At 37.6% G+C, this 14,411-nt stretch overlaps 1 protein-coding gene across 19 annotated transcripts in view; it reads left to right on the forward strand.

The window, feature by feature from the left end:
• The window catches only part of ATP2B2 (ATPase plasma membrane Ca2+ transporting 2), a 411,395-nt gene that overhangs the window by 349,079 nt on the left and 47,905 nt on the right, over positions 1-14,411 (forward strand). For all 19 annotated transcript variants that reach the window (XM_027664917.1, XM_027664918.1, XM_027664919.1 and 16 more), the window contains 3 exons: positions 7,283-7,524; positions 8,045-8,279; positions 14,160-14,339. In XM_027664917.1, coding sequence (XP_027520718.1) covers positions 7,283-7,524; positions 8,045-8,279; positions 14,160-14,339 — 657 coding nt within the window. The remainder of the gene's footprint in view (positions 1-7,282; positions 7,525-8,044; positions 8,280-14,159; positions 14,340-14,411) is intronic.

Raw genomic sequence — 14,411 nt, forward strand, 5'->3', positions numbered from 1 at the left:
CTCTTTTTCTCTGGTTGTGACATGGAAGGAAATAGCAGTTTTTGCTTTAATTAGTGCTCAGGGTGGTCAAACATTGGCACAGGTTGCCTGTAGAAGTTGTGGAGTCTCCCTCCTCTGAGCATGACTCTAATTTTTTAAAAATATTAAAAAATCCTAACACACATATTCGTATGTTAGTACAAAACTAACATGTCCATCTTTAGCTGTAACTAGTGAGAAGAGGAAAGAATTTGCATGTTTGCAGTAGTAGTTTTTTTTTTTTTATGCATCAGAGGTAAATTTATCCTTCAAGTTAAAAGGGCAATTTAATTATTTGCTGTTAAAATTAAGGGTAAAGTATAAGCTCTCTTTGAACGTGTAAAAATAGGTGCGAGTCAAAGAGAGAGGGAGCAGGGACTGTCCCACCAGCCTTTCAGTCGGTTCTTCATGCTTGATTTCACCTTCCTTCAGGATCACTCTGGGGGGAATTTATGGGTGGCATCATTTTTTTCCCCTTGTTCCCGTTATTTGAGCTGAAACAAGCAGGAGTCCATATTCACTGAGCCACATCACTGCTCTCTCAGCTTTGCTGTGTTGATGGGAAATGTCACACTGATACATTGCATAATTACAGCTGCCCCCATTTTGTAGGATTATTACCTTGCTGGTGTTGCAGGAAAGATGCTGAAATACACTGCTTTTAGATAAAGTTATATCTGACTAAATTTGTATCCACCTCAAGCAGAGAGAGTTCTGTGATACCACAGTTATTTAGTTACTTATGATGTTGCATCTATCTTCAGATTTTAGGAAGAAAACATTCAATAATTATCCTCCTAAAAATGAAATAATTATCCTGCATCACAGCTAATCTGGTACAGGAAGCCCTTGAATATCCCCCAGTTGTTGTGGTAGATCTAATTACACCAGTTGTACCTGGATAATTCCATTGTTCCAGCTACTGCACAAATATACTCTTTCTTACACCCAATACAGTAACGAGTCAAGAATTCCTGTTGCCATTTTCCGGGGAAGTTTGAGCAGATCTGGTAGTTAAATGGTTGTTGATAACCATGAGGAATATTCCACATGGAATATCAGGGGGGCTGCTCATGTGTAGAGAAGGTAGCTCATGAACTCAAGATTAACAACTTACAAATGTATAACTTCATTATTAAACAATTTTGTTGGTGACATTTTTGATCCCAGCCTTCAGATTTTACATCTCCTGTGAGTGTTTCACTGTGCTTTCATTGTAGGTTGTCTAGATGTGGAATGAGTTAACAAATCAATGCCTGTCAGTCAGCATTTGGAATAAATTGCCTTGGGTTTGATGGGCTTGTGATGGTGGCTCCTGGTGCCTGCAGTAAATAGTGAGAACTTGAGGTGACTTAAATGATGCACAGTTTCCCAAGAAATGGAGTTACTGGGGATATTAGGGTTTTTTGGGTGATGGGAAGCAAAAGGAATTAGCTGCTATATCCCCTTTTGATGTATTTCCAGAACAGAAACGTGGGAGACACATGAATACAGGGCAACACTGGTGAAATTTCAGCCATTTGTTTATTTATGTGATCTGTTTATTATTCACCTCTCTACATTCTCCTTTGTTTTAGTCCTGTTTTATGCTAGGGTCTACTGCTGATGTGATTGATTACTGATACACATCTGTGTAAAGCCATTTTTTTTCCTCTTAATCCTGTTCCACCCACCAATTGTCAATTCAAACACCTTTTATCCTCCTGCCTGTGACGGTGATGTTTAAGTGTCTAAATCATACAGGAAGCATATATAAAAAAAGGAAAAGACTTGATAATACAGGGGGAATTAACTAACCCCACATTTCCTTTTGCCATCACCTTTTTTTTCATTCCACCTCTCCGAAAATATGTGACACCATTAGAGGTGAACATTGTTTTGTTTTTTTTTTTCTCTGACAAGTCTGTAAGAAGCTCTTCACAATCAGAACCTGAAATGTTTTATTTTAGTTGAGCTGTATTAGCATTTCCAAAAACATATCAAATGCCACCCTACAATATTTTTCTGGCTTCTGTGCAGGAATGTATAAGATCATTATGTAGCATGTGAAACAAACCCTGCTATATTTAGAAAATATGTCCAGTCTCGGTTACTACAGCATGTACAGCACCTGTTAAAGGGTTCCCAGATGATTTTGTTGACTGGTTTAGAGCCAAATTCCAAATGTTTGTACAATAGGCCCTTGTAATTATAAATGTGCAATCATTGGACCCCCCAAAAATGGTGCAAACTGATCAAAGCCAGGAATTTAGAAGCTCGCTATCCTTAAGGGATGTGGACCTCCAGTTCTTTGGAATTGAAGTCCTTTGCTTGAGATTGAAATGAAGTAAAGGAAGGACCTGTATCAGTAAAATGTAAAAATATTTTTAATCCTCTGCAGGCAAATTTAGTAAAATTTAGTAAATTTGGAGATAAATTTACTTTCTGATGAAAGGTATAAAAGTGAATGGGAACACCTACATCAGTCTACCCAGTGGGGTGTAAAAGAATAAGAAAAACCATCCAACCTTTAAACTTTTAAGTGTTGGGCTTTAAGTGCAGTGAGTGAGCTCAGGACAGAATGTAAAGTCATGCACCAGAGTCTTCTGGTGCCACAGTGATTACACAACCAGCTCCAAGTTGTTAACTGTTCTTTTCAATCCCTTATGCTGACCCCAATTCAAACTGACTCTTGACTTTATTTTAACTGAATTTCGACAGCATTGTACTTTGCAGTGATGATTCTGAGCTGTGAAATGGCACGTATGTTGTCAGAAAGAAAGTTCCTCTCTGTGCTCTGTATAAACCAGAGGCAACTTCTTAAGCAGTAACAGGAAAACACTCAAAATTCCAACCAGTCCAAGGACAAACTGTGATCTTCCCCATCAGTCAGGTCAAAAATATTATTTTAAGATCTGTCCTCAAAGGTTGCAAAGATCAGAATCTGCACAGATATAAAGACTAATTTTTATTCCTGGAGACTTCATGGAAATAAATTCATAGCATTTTAATGGGGCACAGCTGATGCCAGGTGTTTGTAGTGAAACTGTTCTTATCAAAATCCATGGCTTTTACCAGTTTTCCTCCCTATCCCACCAGAGGGGGAAGGGTAGTGAACAACAAACTCTGTGATACTTGGTTGCCAGCTGGGGTTAAACCATTTCTCTGGCTCCAGAATCCCAGGGAAATTCTAAATGAAACTAGACCAGCTGATGGCTGGAATTATTGTGTTCTTATTGCCAACACATCTTTTGAAACCTTTTCCCATTTTGTAACTGGGAACTTTACTGAGCCAAGCAAAGTTTTCTTAATCCTTGGCTAAAAAGAACTCCTTTAATTCTGAAACTTTCCTCTAAAATAAACAGTAATTTTTAAATCTGTCTTGGTTTACCTTGAAGTCAGTTAAGGAAACCTCTTTCTACAAAAAACTGAAATATTTGATTACAAATGCTGTATGTTTTTATCTTGCTTTAGATGTCTTACATTAAACTATTGGTTCAAATTATGTAATGAATTTAATAGTATCACAGTTTTTTAGTAGTTAATTTTACAGTGCTAGGAATTAAAAATACCACATGGTTTGAAGAGCATTCATCCCTCTTGGTTATTTTACGTTTTATATACATCATGTTTAAATATGCACTTAATTCTATTTTCTTTTCTGTTTGAGTGAATAGGTTATGGAGTGGAAATCTTTTGCAATTTAATTTTGAAAATCTTTGTTTTCCTCTGTCTATTTGTCTGCTGTGGTTCTGAGCTCTAATAGAACACCTTGTAGGGGTATAATACTCTAGCAAAGCTCATTTTTTATCTTAATAAATTGGTATATTTACAACCATCATTATTCTAAAGGAGTAGTTCAATCTGTAGAACACAGGAGAATTATAAAAGACCAAATTAAGACTTAGAAAATATGTGAAATCCTAACATTTTAATTTGGAGAGACTACTCGGATCTTCTTGCAAAGTCCTCTCTTTCCACGTCAGAAGGGGCAATGAGAAAATGAGGTTTAGAAGTGTTATGGTAAAAATGAAAGCACTGTAATTTCCTAATCCAATTTTAAATACTGAAGCTCTCTATAAATTATACCCGCAGTTTTAACTTTCTTCCTTCTTAAAACTCTTTTATTAGTCAATTATTTTTCAGCGAAACAATTCTGAAAATTCCCTTTGTAATCCAAATTCACTGTCAGGTCAATACTGGCTTTGGATTGGTATTTTTAAGCCTCAGTAACACAGCTGTACTTTGACCTAGAAACCTATTTTGATCTGGTGGTTGCAACAGCTCTTATTTAAACATCTGTCCGCGGTTTCTTTCACACGCGAGTATTTGCTCGCGATAGAAACGTTGCTGTCGAATAACACAGAGGCTCAGAAGAAACATTTGAAAAAAAATTTTGCAAGGATCAGGGGAAAATCATGATTGGAGGAGGACACTGGATCAGTCTGTTCTTGGTAGAAGATGGTAGAGTTTGTAGCTGATTTGTGCCTCGAAGGAGGTCCTTCACTGAGCTCTTAAAAACGTCACAATCGACTGAGTCCCCACTGCCAAAACTCAGTTTCCCTCCTCTGTCGTCAAAGGCTTTTCATCCTCCGAGGAGTCAATGAAGTCATTCCTACTTAATTATTCAAAACAAACCCTTTGGGCTGCCCTTGGAATTGTTTTCCAGGCGCCATGAACGGAATTCTGCGAGAAATAAATTTAGATAACGGGCCCAGCAGGAAGTTTCAAAGGCAGCAGCTCCTGCAAAGGACTGTCCAGAACAATCTGCGAGAAGGATGGGTTTGGCGTGGGGATTTTGAGCTGAAACAGTGCAGGGAAGGAAGTGCTGGTTGCCAGCTCTCACCACCATATGCTTTATTATAATGTGATGTACAAAGAATATGGAGGCAGCAGCTGCTCTGGAGGGAGGTGGCCGCTTGTTAGGTTTTGAAACCTTTCTGAAATGTCTGCTCCTTTTCTTTTCACTGGTATTTTTTTCCCCCCCTGCTTACGTATTTGCATTGAAAAGATGTTCCCTAAAAGAAATCTATTTTTAGGCCGCAGTAAGAACAGCAGAGTGTGATCTACTTTTTGCTGAAATAAAAACAATTTCGGAAGGGCTCTGCTATGTAGGTTTTTTATGTTGTGAAATGTGGGGAGCTTTTTGTTTTCTTGATATCCATTCACATCAGGGCATGATGAAATCATATGTATAAATCAATTATTGTCTAGGATTGTGTGTCTTTCATTGGTTTCCATGTGTGTTCTGGTGGCCTGATCTCATTCATATTTAAGGCATTTTCAAGATTCACTGAGTTCAGTGGCAGAGACAAGCAAAGCATCAGTGAGGTCTAAAATGGAAAAAGTTGGATATGATATGGACAGAGGAACTGATCTTTCCCAGCGTTTCCACCCAGGCAGGGAAGTTGATGACTGTTCCTTTGAGAAACCTGAAGTCCTTGGCATGTTTCAGGAACTATGTAGCTGCAATGCCATGAAAAGGAACCTTATTTATCTAAACAACACTGTATTTTAAAGAGTATTTTTTGACTCCTGACTGAGAGTTTCATATCTTCTGAATGCAAATCCTTCCAGATACTACAAGCATTTGCATTTTGAGTTAGGGATTCTTAAGTGAGTGTGAGAATCCACTGGGAAGTTACATCATAATACAATGAGATTATAGTGGGGCAAGTTGTTATAACAGATAATAAAATTAGTATATCATATTGTCATTTTTACTGCATACTGGTGTTTTACATTGACCCTGGAGTAACACTCAAATGCCATTGCAAGACCAGTGTGGCCCATATAACTCAGCAAAAATGATGGTTCATAGAGAAGAAAGATGTTACTATCCCTTTTGGGAGGATAAATCTCTTTGAGACAAAGATTTTTGGGTTATTCTGTATTGTTCACCACAGATGCATCTTTCATGAAAAAGAGATTACATTAATTTATCTGTCACCAGGTATATGATCTCTTGGTGATAGAAAGATGGTTCTAATGGGAAAAATTCATGTTTATTTGCTTACTTTAGTTCTAGAGCAGTCTACTATTATCTGCCTGACCTTCATTCTTCAAGCCAGCTGCAGTTGGTGGTTATCTGGAACACTTACATACTAATCCTTACTTAAAAGATCCCCCTTTCCCTCTTAAAGCAAGAAGCCAAATCTCAGCAGAATTACTGATTCTCAACTTCAGTCATTCCCTACATAAACCCTCAACCCACTGAGGAATGACACAGGGAATTCCATTTACTTAGGAATCCCATTTCTGATGTAAACTGGATTTTAAAGTCTACAGTGAAACTAAACTTGGATTCTGAACATAGTCCTGCAAAATGTGAGGTAAATGTTTAACTCACACTGAAAATGATAACTTACAGTCTTGTCTTGAATCCAATCCACATCTGTTTTCAGTGCAAATTAGAGCTGTGAAATGACTTCTTGTTTTGGTTCCCATAAGAAAAGTTTTAGGTTCCTAGCTTAAGGAACCCTTTCCTAATTCTAGTGAGCATAACAAAATTTAAGTTATCAACAGTCTATAGTTCACACATTGAGCCCTTTAGGTCAATCTGGAGTCTTGACAACACAGGAACATTTGGTTTGGAGTGTATTATGCTTCCAAGAAAGTTTGTACATGAAATGTTTGTTTATATTTTGAATGTGAAGGTAAAGCCTTCCTTGTCCCAGAAGGGCTGAGAGTTATCAGGAGTTGCACAGTGTTTAGAGTACTCCATTTTTTTTCTAATACAAAGCATTTCTTGTCTGAAGCAACATACTAAAGTGTGCTAGTTCTAAAAATGGGTACTTTTAGATATAGGCCTGTTTTTAATGTTATGGTTGGGTGCACATTTATTTTTGCATAAAGATGCCTGCTAGGAAAGAAAGGACAGAACTTTCTTTAACTTACTCTTATAAACATGAACATCAGCAAACCAGCGTAACTCTAAGCAAGGGAGAAAAGGAAATCCTCAGTTTGCAAGAAGTTGAATTACTTGGTTTTGAGCCTAAAGAAAGTCACTTCATTTTTAATGATGTGTTGCCCGACCATCTCAAGCCATTGAGCTGTCAATGGCTAATTTAAAAGAAAAGAAATGCAGGAGACCAGCAAAATGTTTCTCATTGTGAGCAGCAATGCTTCAAGTCTGTTAGAGCTCTGTGGAATTTTCCCCTGCTTTTAAAAACTGGAGGATGTGTGGCTGCACAATTTCAGATCTTAGACTGTACGCTGTAGCTTCATTAATTGTCTCCTGCTTATTATTAGAGAAATCAATGTCTAACTCTTTTCTTCTCTTCAGCCACCAGAAAAAGAGGGTGGGCTGCCTCGTCAGGTGGGCAATAAGACAGAGTGTGGCCTCTTGGGATTTGTCCTGGATTTGAAGCAGGATTATGAGCCTGTCCGGAGCCTCATCCCTGAGGAGAAACTCTACAAAGTTTACACCTTCAACTCCGTAAGGAAGTCGATGAGCACGGTTATTAAAATGCCAGATGGCAGTTTCAGAATGTACAGCAAAGGGGCCTCTGAAATTGTCCTCAAGAAGTAAGTTCAGTGGATTAGTTGCCTTGTTTTTCTATAGTGCAAAACATTCTGACACTAATAAGTGGGAATTTTCAAATCAGAAATACGACACACTTTAGTAGTGTAAGGTGTTGATGTTCTTTTTCCAGTTTTTTTTTTTTAAAGTGCTCTCTCTTGCAAAATTGGCCTGTTTTTATCACTGGCTGCCAAAAATTTGGGTCTAATTCAGTAGTTTACAAATGGATTTTTTACATTTAACCCCTTTGGAAAATAAATATTTTTCAATTTCAGTATAAGTTTTAAGCCCATTATTTATGTGGGTATTGAGGAAATAATGGATGAAGGGCACTTAGTGTCTCTGTAATAGGTCACAAACAAATTCTCTCTGATATTTCAGCAGTGAATCTTCTAGAAATTTCCACTAGAAGCTTAAAACTTTCCTTCGGATTAGTGTCAACTGAAATGAGCTGATACATGAAGATACTTTTCAGTACTCATGCAAACACAGAATCAATCTTTTCTTTTTCCTTAAATAAAACAGATGTTCCAGGATCCTCAATGCAGCTGGGGAACCTCGTGTCTTCAGACCACGGGACAGAGATGAAATGGTGAAGAAAGTCATAGAACCCATGGCCTGTGATGGGCTGAGAACCATCTGTGTGGCTTTCCGAGACTTTTCCAGCAGCCCAGAGCCCGACTGGGACAACGAGAACGACATCTTATCTGACCTGACTTGCATTTGTGTTGTTGGCATTGAAGATCCAGTGAGGCCAGAGGTATGTCAAATTCTTACCTTGTAAAACGTTTCTCAGAGAGCTGAATATAAAGTGAATTACAGGTTTCTTACAGGTTTTATCTTATTCTTTTAAATTAGTTCCGTCAAAGATGATGAAAGGGAGCTTTAGAAACAGGCTTTACTTGATAAAAGGCCAAATTACTAACCTCATAAAAATCAACTATCAATCAACAGTTATTTAAATAAAGAAATATAGGGCTTTTTGAACTACAGGGTGGAGATGACTTAACCTTCTGTCGAGGAGTAGTGTACAGGAGGACAGCAGAAATTTTAATATACTCCCACACATTAAAGAATTTTCCTTGTAGTAATTCAGTGATGTGCAACTCTACAAGCAGAGAAGACGTGCAGTGATTATAATTGCCATGGCTGTAAGGACAACATACTCATTTTCTCCAGAAATTGGAGTTTTGTGGTTTACTGTAACAGTTGCCACTTTACTAATGGTCTTAAAATTGTACCTGATGACTACTCAGAAAAACTTGCTTTTAACATATTTGGACAAGGAAAGGCTGCCATGAAAAGGCTGAAGGTTTCATGGATACTGTGCTTAAATGGCTTCTATAAATACGACTAAAATTTCAACTCAGCTCAACTGAGAAAATCAGTATTAGGTGTTCACACTGGAAGCATGTGCCTGCTACTACACTTGTAAATTATATTACCCAGTAATACCAAGGGTGGAATAGGAGGTAGAAACTGTTCTGACCTATATATATATATATATATGGTGCTTGCTAATTAATGGTGACAGTGGAGAATTAATTCAGTTTTAGAGTTTAGAAGCAGTGACAGAAGGTAAGTCCCAGAGTTGAAGTGCTGAGTGTACAATCCAGGTGTTTCCACTCTCTTTGCTCTGATCCTGCTGTTACTTCAGTACATGATTAGTGGCTATGGTTTGCTTTGGAGTGAGGTCAGGGAAAGATAACTCAGATTTTTTTGGTCAGTTCTGATGCTGCACAAAAAGTAGTTTGTTGCCCATCTTTGTCTCTTTTGATTCTTCTGTCTCGTTTTACATCTTTGCTGGATCTTTTTTAACCACGTCGGAATTTTTGTATTTGATTCACTGAGAACTGGTGGCAATTCTAGACATGTTAGGGGGTTTTTTTTACTAAAACATGAAAATTATACATTTTTCTGACTTATTTCCCTGAGTTCTTTATAAAGTAGGTTTTTACAAACTTGTAAGAGCTGTAACTTTGGGAACTAAAACAATACAACTACAGGTACCAACATAACTGTTCTTTACCTGATAATGGACATTGCTGAGTGTATTTCTCAATATCAAGGTTATAATATAAAAAAACCCTTGCTTAGGTGAAAACTGTATGATAAACTCCTTATCTCCACTAACACCAGCACTCCCTTTATCTGTCATCAGATGGTCTCTTGTTACTAATCCATCTGTCCCTACGCCTGACATTGCAAGCCTTGAAAAATGTTTTAAAGCATCCTTAAGAAGTTGTGTCTGCAATGTTCCTTTAATGCTTTAGCTCATAGATATATATCTAACTCAGAAAGATTTTCTCAGTGACCACTGGAACTGTCAATGACTCCCCTATCCCTCCAAAATCAACTCATGATACACGTTAGAAAACAGATTTTAGTGTGGTGACATGTGGTGTGAGAGACTGAGGGGTTGTGTAGCAGTGGGATTTGCAGTTATTATTGAAAATAGCTGCAAACTATCCTTTCCTGTGATTATTATGAGTGTGTTTTGTAAGAGAACTGCTCTCATCTCATAGGGAATAATTTCTTTGGAGCATGAGGTAAAAGTGAATAACGTTACTAAAAATAAAGAGGTCAAATCTGACTGCTATGTAAAGAATCAAAGGAGATGAAGGCAGGAAAACATCTTATTTCTAAAGAAATATTTGAATAATGTATGAATTTCTTGTGGTTTAACACCACAATATGCAGTACCACTTCTTACTTCATTGCAAGACACACAATCAAATATTTAGAATTTCAGAATTCTACCAAATGTTGGTAAAACCCATCTGGGTTTTGGGACTCTGTGCTTTGTTTTGTTTTTTTCCTCACCTTATCCCTTTTGACTGTTTCAAAGTGATAATAACGTCATGGGAACATCGAACACAATGTTTAAATTATTGCATCTAAAACAATGTTTGAATTATTACTATTATTACCACTCCACACACTAGTAAAAAGCAGTAACTGTACCATAGGAAAAAAGAAATGAACCAAAAAACCCGGAGCCAGAATGCAACTATAACTTTCAGAAAACCTGCCTAGATACGGAATGTCTGACTTGGTTGGAATATCATAATATACATGTATGAAATCACCATTGTTGATGCAAACTCAAAGATGTTGAGTAGTTATAAGGAATATCAATATTTTGCCAGAATTAAGCCCAATCATTGATAGAGTCATCACTGGAGTGTATAAATTTTCAAAGTACTTTCTCTCTGGCAAAAAAAAAACAAACAAAAAAACCCACAAAAATTAGAAATACTACTATAACTACTGTTTTATTGATATTCTCAGCATTCGTGGACATCAGAATTTATTCTGACAGAAGTGATAGATTAAGTAGTTCCAATGAAACAATCCAATCTCATCATCCTGGCAGCCTTTATCTTCACTTACATTACATTCCCATGTTTCCTGGGGAAGGCTCAGTTTTTCCTTTTCCCTAAGTTCATTGTTGGAGTTAACACATGGATAATGGTGTGTACAGAGCTGCTCCTGTGCATCCATGGAATGTTTCCCCTTGGGAATCCCTGTGGGGTCAGTGGGGTCCTGCTGCTGTGGTTTCAGTGCTGCATCTGTTCTCGTGGTATTGCTGGGAGCTTCCTTGCACTCACATCTCCTTCCGTGCATTAAAAGAAACTATTTGCATGAATTCTTCAACAATGATGTCCAGCAACTCTCCAGCTTTGTCTGGAATGCCAGCCATGGACACCTGTGGCTTTTGCATTATTCCCAGGTTAATTCACACACCAGTTTATTTGTTAGTAGGAGCTGGATTTATCAAGCACTACTTCCTTGATATTTATATACCCTGTGTGTGAGTGTGGGGTTTTTTATTTGTCTTTGATAAATACACAAGAAGAGAACAAATGATGTCTTGTTCCTGCAGAGGTCCTCTGTTGATTCTGACAGCCTTTCTGGCTTGATTTTAATGAGTCTGAACTGCCTTACACTGATTTGCCAATGAACACCCATAGTCTGTTATTTCTGGGAGATGAACGTAAATCACTTCCAAATTCTGCCATTTATTTGTCACCTGATTCAGAAAGAGATTCCTGCATGGGATGCTTTATGCATGCATGCATGCATTGGAAGTTTTTCTTTGCAGACAGAAAATAAACCAAGATATTGTACAATGTGTGCTTAAGCTCTGCAGAACTGATGGAAAATATCTGCTTCCACTGCCCACTCAGTCTGCCAACACTCTTTCTCCCTTACAGCAATAAAAAAATATGAACAATATTTTAACTGTAATTACTGTACACAGTGTTAAATCAGATACCACCCACCAGCTGTCCAGAAAATGACAGAAGAGGAAAATAGAATGATTTCTCTCGTTATATGCAAGTTTGAGATGTGTTTGAAACTAACTTGTCCTCCCCTGACCTTGTTTAATAGGACTGGCACTTTGTGGGAATAGACCATTTTTTTCTGTTTGCACTGTAATTTATTTTTCTCCTTCATGGTTCATACACTGTTCTGCTTTTCCAGATCGTCATCTAAATCTGTCATGTCCTATGCATGAGGGTCACCACAGTTAAAGTGGATACTAAGGGCATTTCAAATTGACAAATGGGATATAGTCAGGATTATTAATGTGGAAACTGGGTAGATCAGGAGTCATTTGCTTAAGTAATAGATTTAATCTGATTGTACATTCCTGTCTAGAAATCTATTTCATAATATTGAAAGGCTTGAGGTCCAAATAATTCTTCCAGGGTACAACTTGTGGGAAGAATATTCTCAGTGAGATGAGGGAACTGGAAGATAAAACTCTGTCCCTGAATTCTTCCCTTGGTTCTGTAATTTGTATTGACAGAGCCATTCTGCAAACAGCACGTTCTGGGGACACGTTCTGAGAGTGGGATGATTTTCCTTGTACTCATGCGAAAAGCACTATTATGGTCCTCAATTAGGTGTTGGTTTGGTGAGGCATTTTGGAAAATAAAAGCTTCACAACTGCCTGTAATAAATATGCAGAAACGTGATGTGAAATTATCCACTGATTAGAATAACCATGATCTACGGTATGGTTTAAGGGTGCACAATTTCAGTCTGAGATATTCAGCTTTTGTGGCCCCAGGAAATCCTTAAGAGTGCAGAATTTGCCACTCTGGCTCAGAGCAAGGGTTGTCACGTAAATGCAGTTTCCTGCCCTCAGCAGTGTCACATCCTTGTGGCCACAGAGGAAATTAAAATATCTAGAAATGCACAAAATTAGCAGTGCAAGCTTGTAGATGGTGTCTCTTTTTCTTAACATTTTTCACACTAACAGATGAGATTAATCCCCTCTAGTTGGCGTTGAGTTCTGCAGTATGCTTATATCTATGACAGAGGTTGTGACCAAAAAGGTACACTGAACTGGCAAGAAGAATATAGACAGGCTTTCATATTGTAGCCAGTAATGTCCATTTTATTACCCTTTCTAAAATAGTTTTAAAAAAATATTTATTTATACACACACACACATATGTGTGTATTATATATATTTATATTCATCTGTCCTTTGCTGTATTCTGTACTAAGGCAGTTCATTTTTCTGTAGCTCTGTGAAGGGCTTCAGTCATCATGGTGAGTCCTTAGACTCTACTAAGGTAAAAATGAAATTCAGAGAAGTGGTGATGTGTTGAACGTACTTATTTAGCCTGTTCTTGATGTGTTAAACACATTTCTTATTCTTCTCTGTCAAATAATATTGTTATTTTTGTCTTGAAGAAATAATGTTTTCATAAAAATATCCTGAGACAGAATTAGTTGGTTAGTGATATTAATTTATAAATGATCATGAATTATGATATAGTTTAAGAGAATGGATTTTTTTTCACCATCTGAAATTAAGCTGTAGACATGGAGCCTTTCTGTAAGCTTCATATACCCAAATAGCTGTATTAAAAGAGTTTTATTTAAATGTTAGGAATGAATCTCCCAGATCTTGTACATTTTAATTATAAAAATCTTTCTTTTTTTTTTTTTTTTTTAAAAATAAGATGTATATGATAGCAAGTCATTATACAGCTTCTGTATTAATCTCACAGACCCTGTTACACACTGAATACTCTCTCACTGTGCAGCAGGAAAAGTTAATCTTGTGCAGAAAGGAGCAGAACTAAAGTCATGTTTCATTTTTAAGGTTTTGAAATACATAAAATATGGATGTGATTTTAAACTCCTATGTTTAGAAATTTCACCTGTTGATAAGCACAAATTAGCGTGATAGTGCTAAATTACAATAACTTCAAAAATAATCTTATTGAAAGAAAACTTGGCTCAGAAGTCAAATAATTGTCTGCATAAAATATGTGTATTCTGCATTCATATTCCCACGTATGTTTGGCTTGGCATGCTGTACTTTGCTGCTGAAGGTCAATAAAGCTGCAGAGCACTCATTTGTATTCAAGTCAGGAGAAACTTTAGGTAACTGATCTAAAAGACAGGTTTTTTTGCTTCTTCAGGCAGGGTTTGCCTTGCCCGTGGTGCAAGCTCAGCTCCCTAAGAGCCAAGAAACAATAATAAGCCATAACATGTCTGAGTTCTCTTTTTGCTTCACGAATTTCTCAGCCTCGAAATATTCCAGCTGGGAACACCTGAATGGCACTTCAGCTCTTATCTGGGAATTTTCTCTCCCGCTCTCTCGCCTCGGCAGGTCCCAGAAGCCATAAGGAAGTGCCAGCGAGCTGGGATCACAGTCCGCATGGTCACCGGGGACAACATCAACACAGCCCGGGCCATCGCCATAAAATGTGGGATCATCCACCCAGGGGAAGACTTTCTCTGCCTCGAAGGGAAAGAGTTCAACAGAAGGATCCGAAATGAGAAGGGAGAGGTAATTCATAGTCTAAATCCATGAATGTATGTGCTGGTTTAAAGGTTAACCAGCAGGGGGGATGAACTCAAC

The sequence above is a fragment of the Corapipo altera genome, unplaced genomic scaffold (genome assembly GCF_003945725.1).
Source record: "Corapipo altera isolate COAL_440 unplaced genomic scaffold, ASM394572v1 124, whole genome shotgun sequence".
NCBI classification, from domain to species: Eukaryota; Metazoa; Chordata; class Aves; order Passeriformes; family Pipridae; genus Corapipo; species Corapipo altera.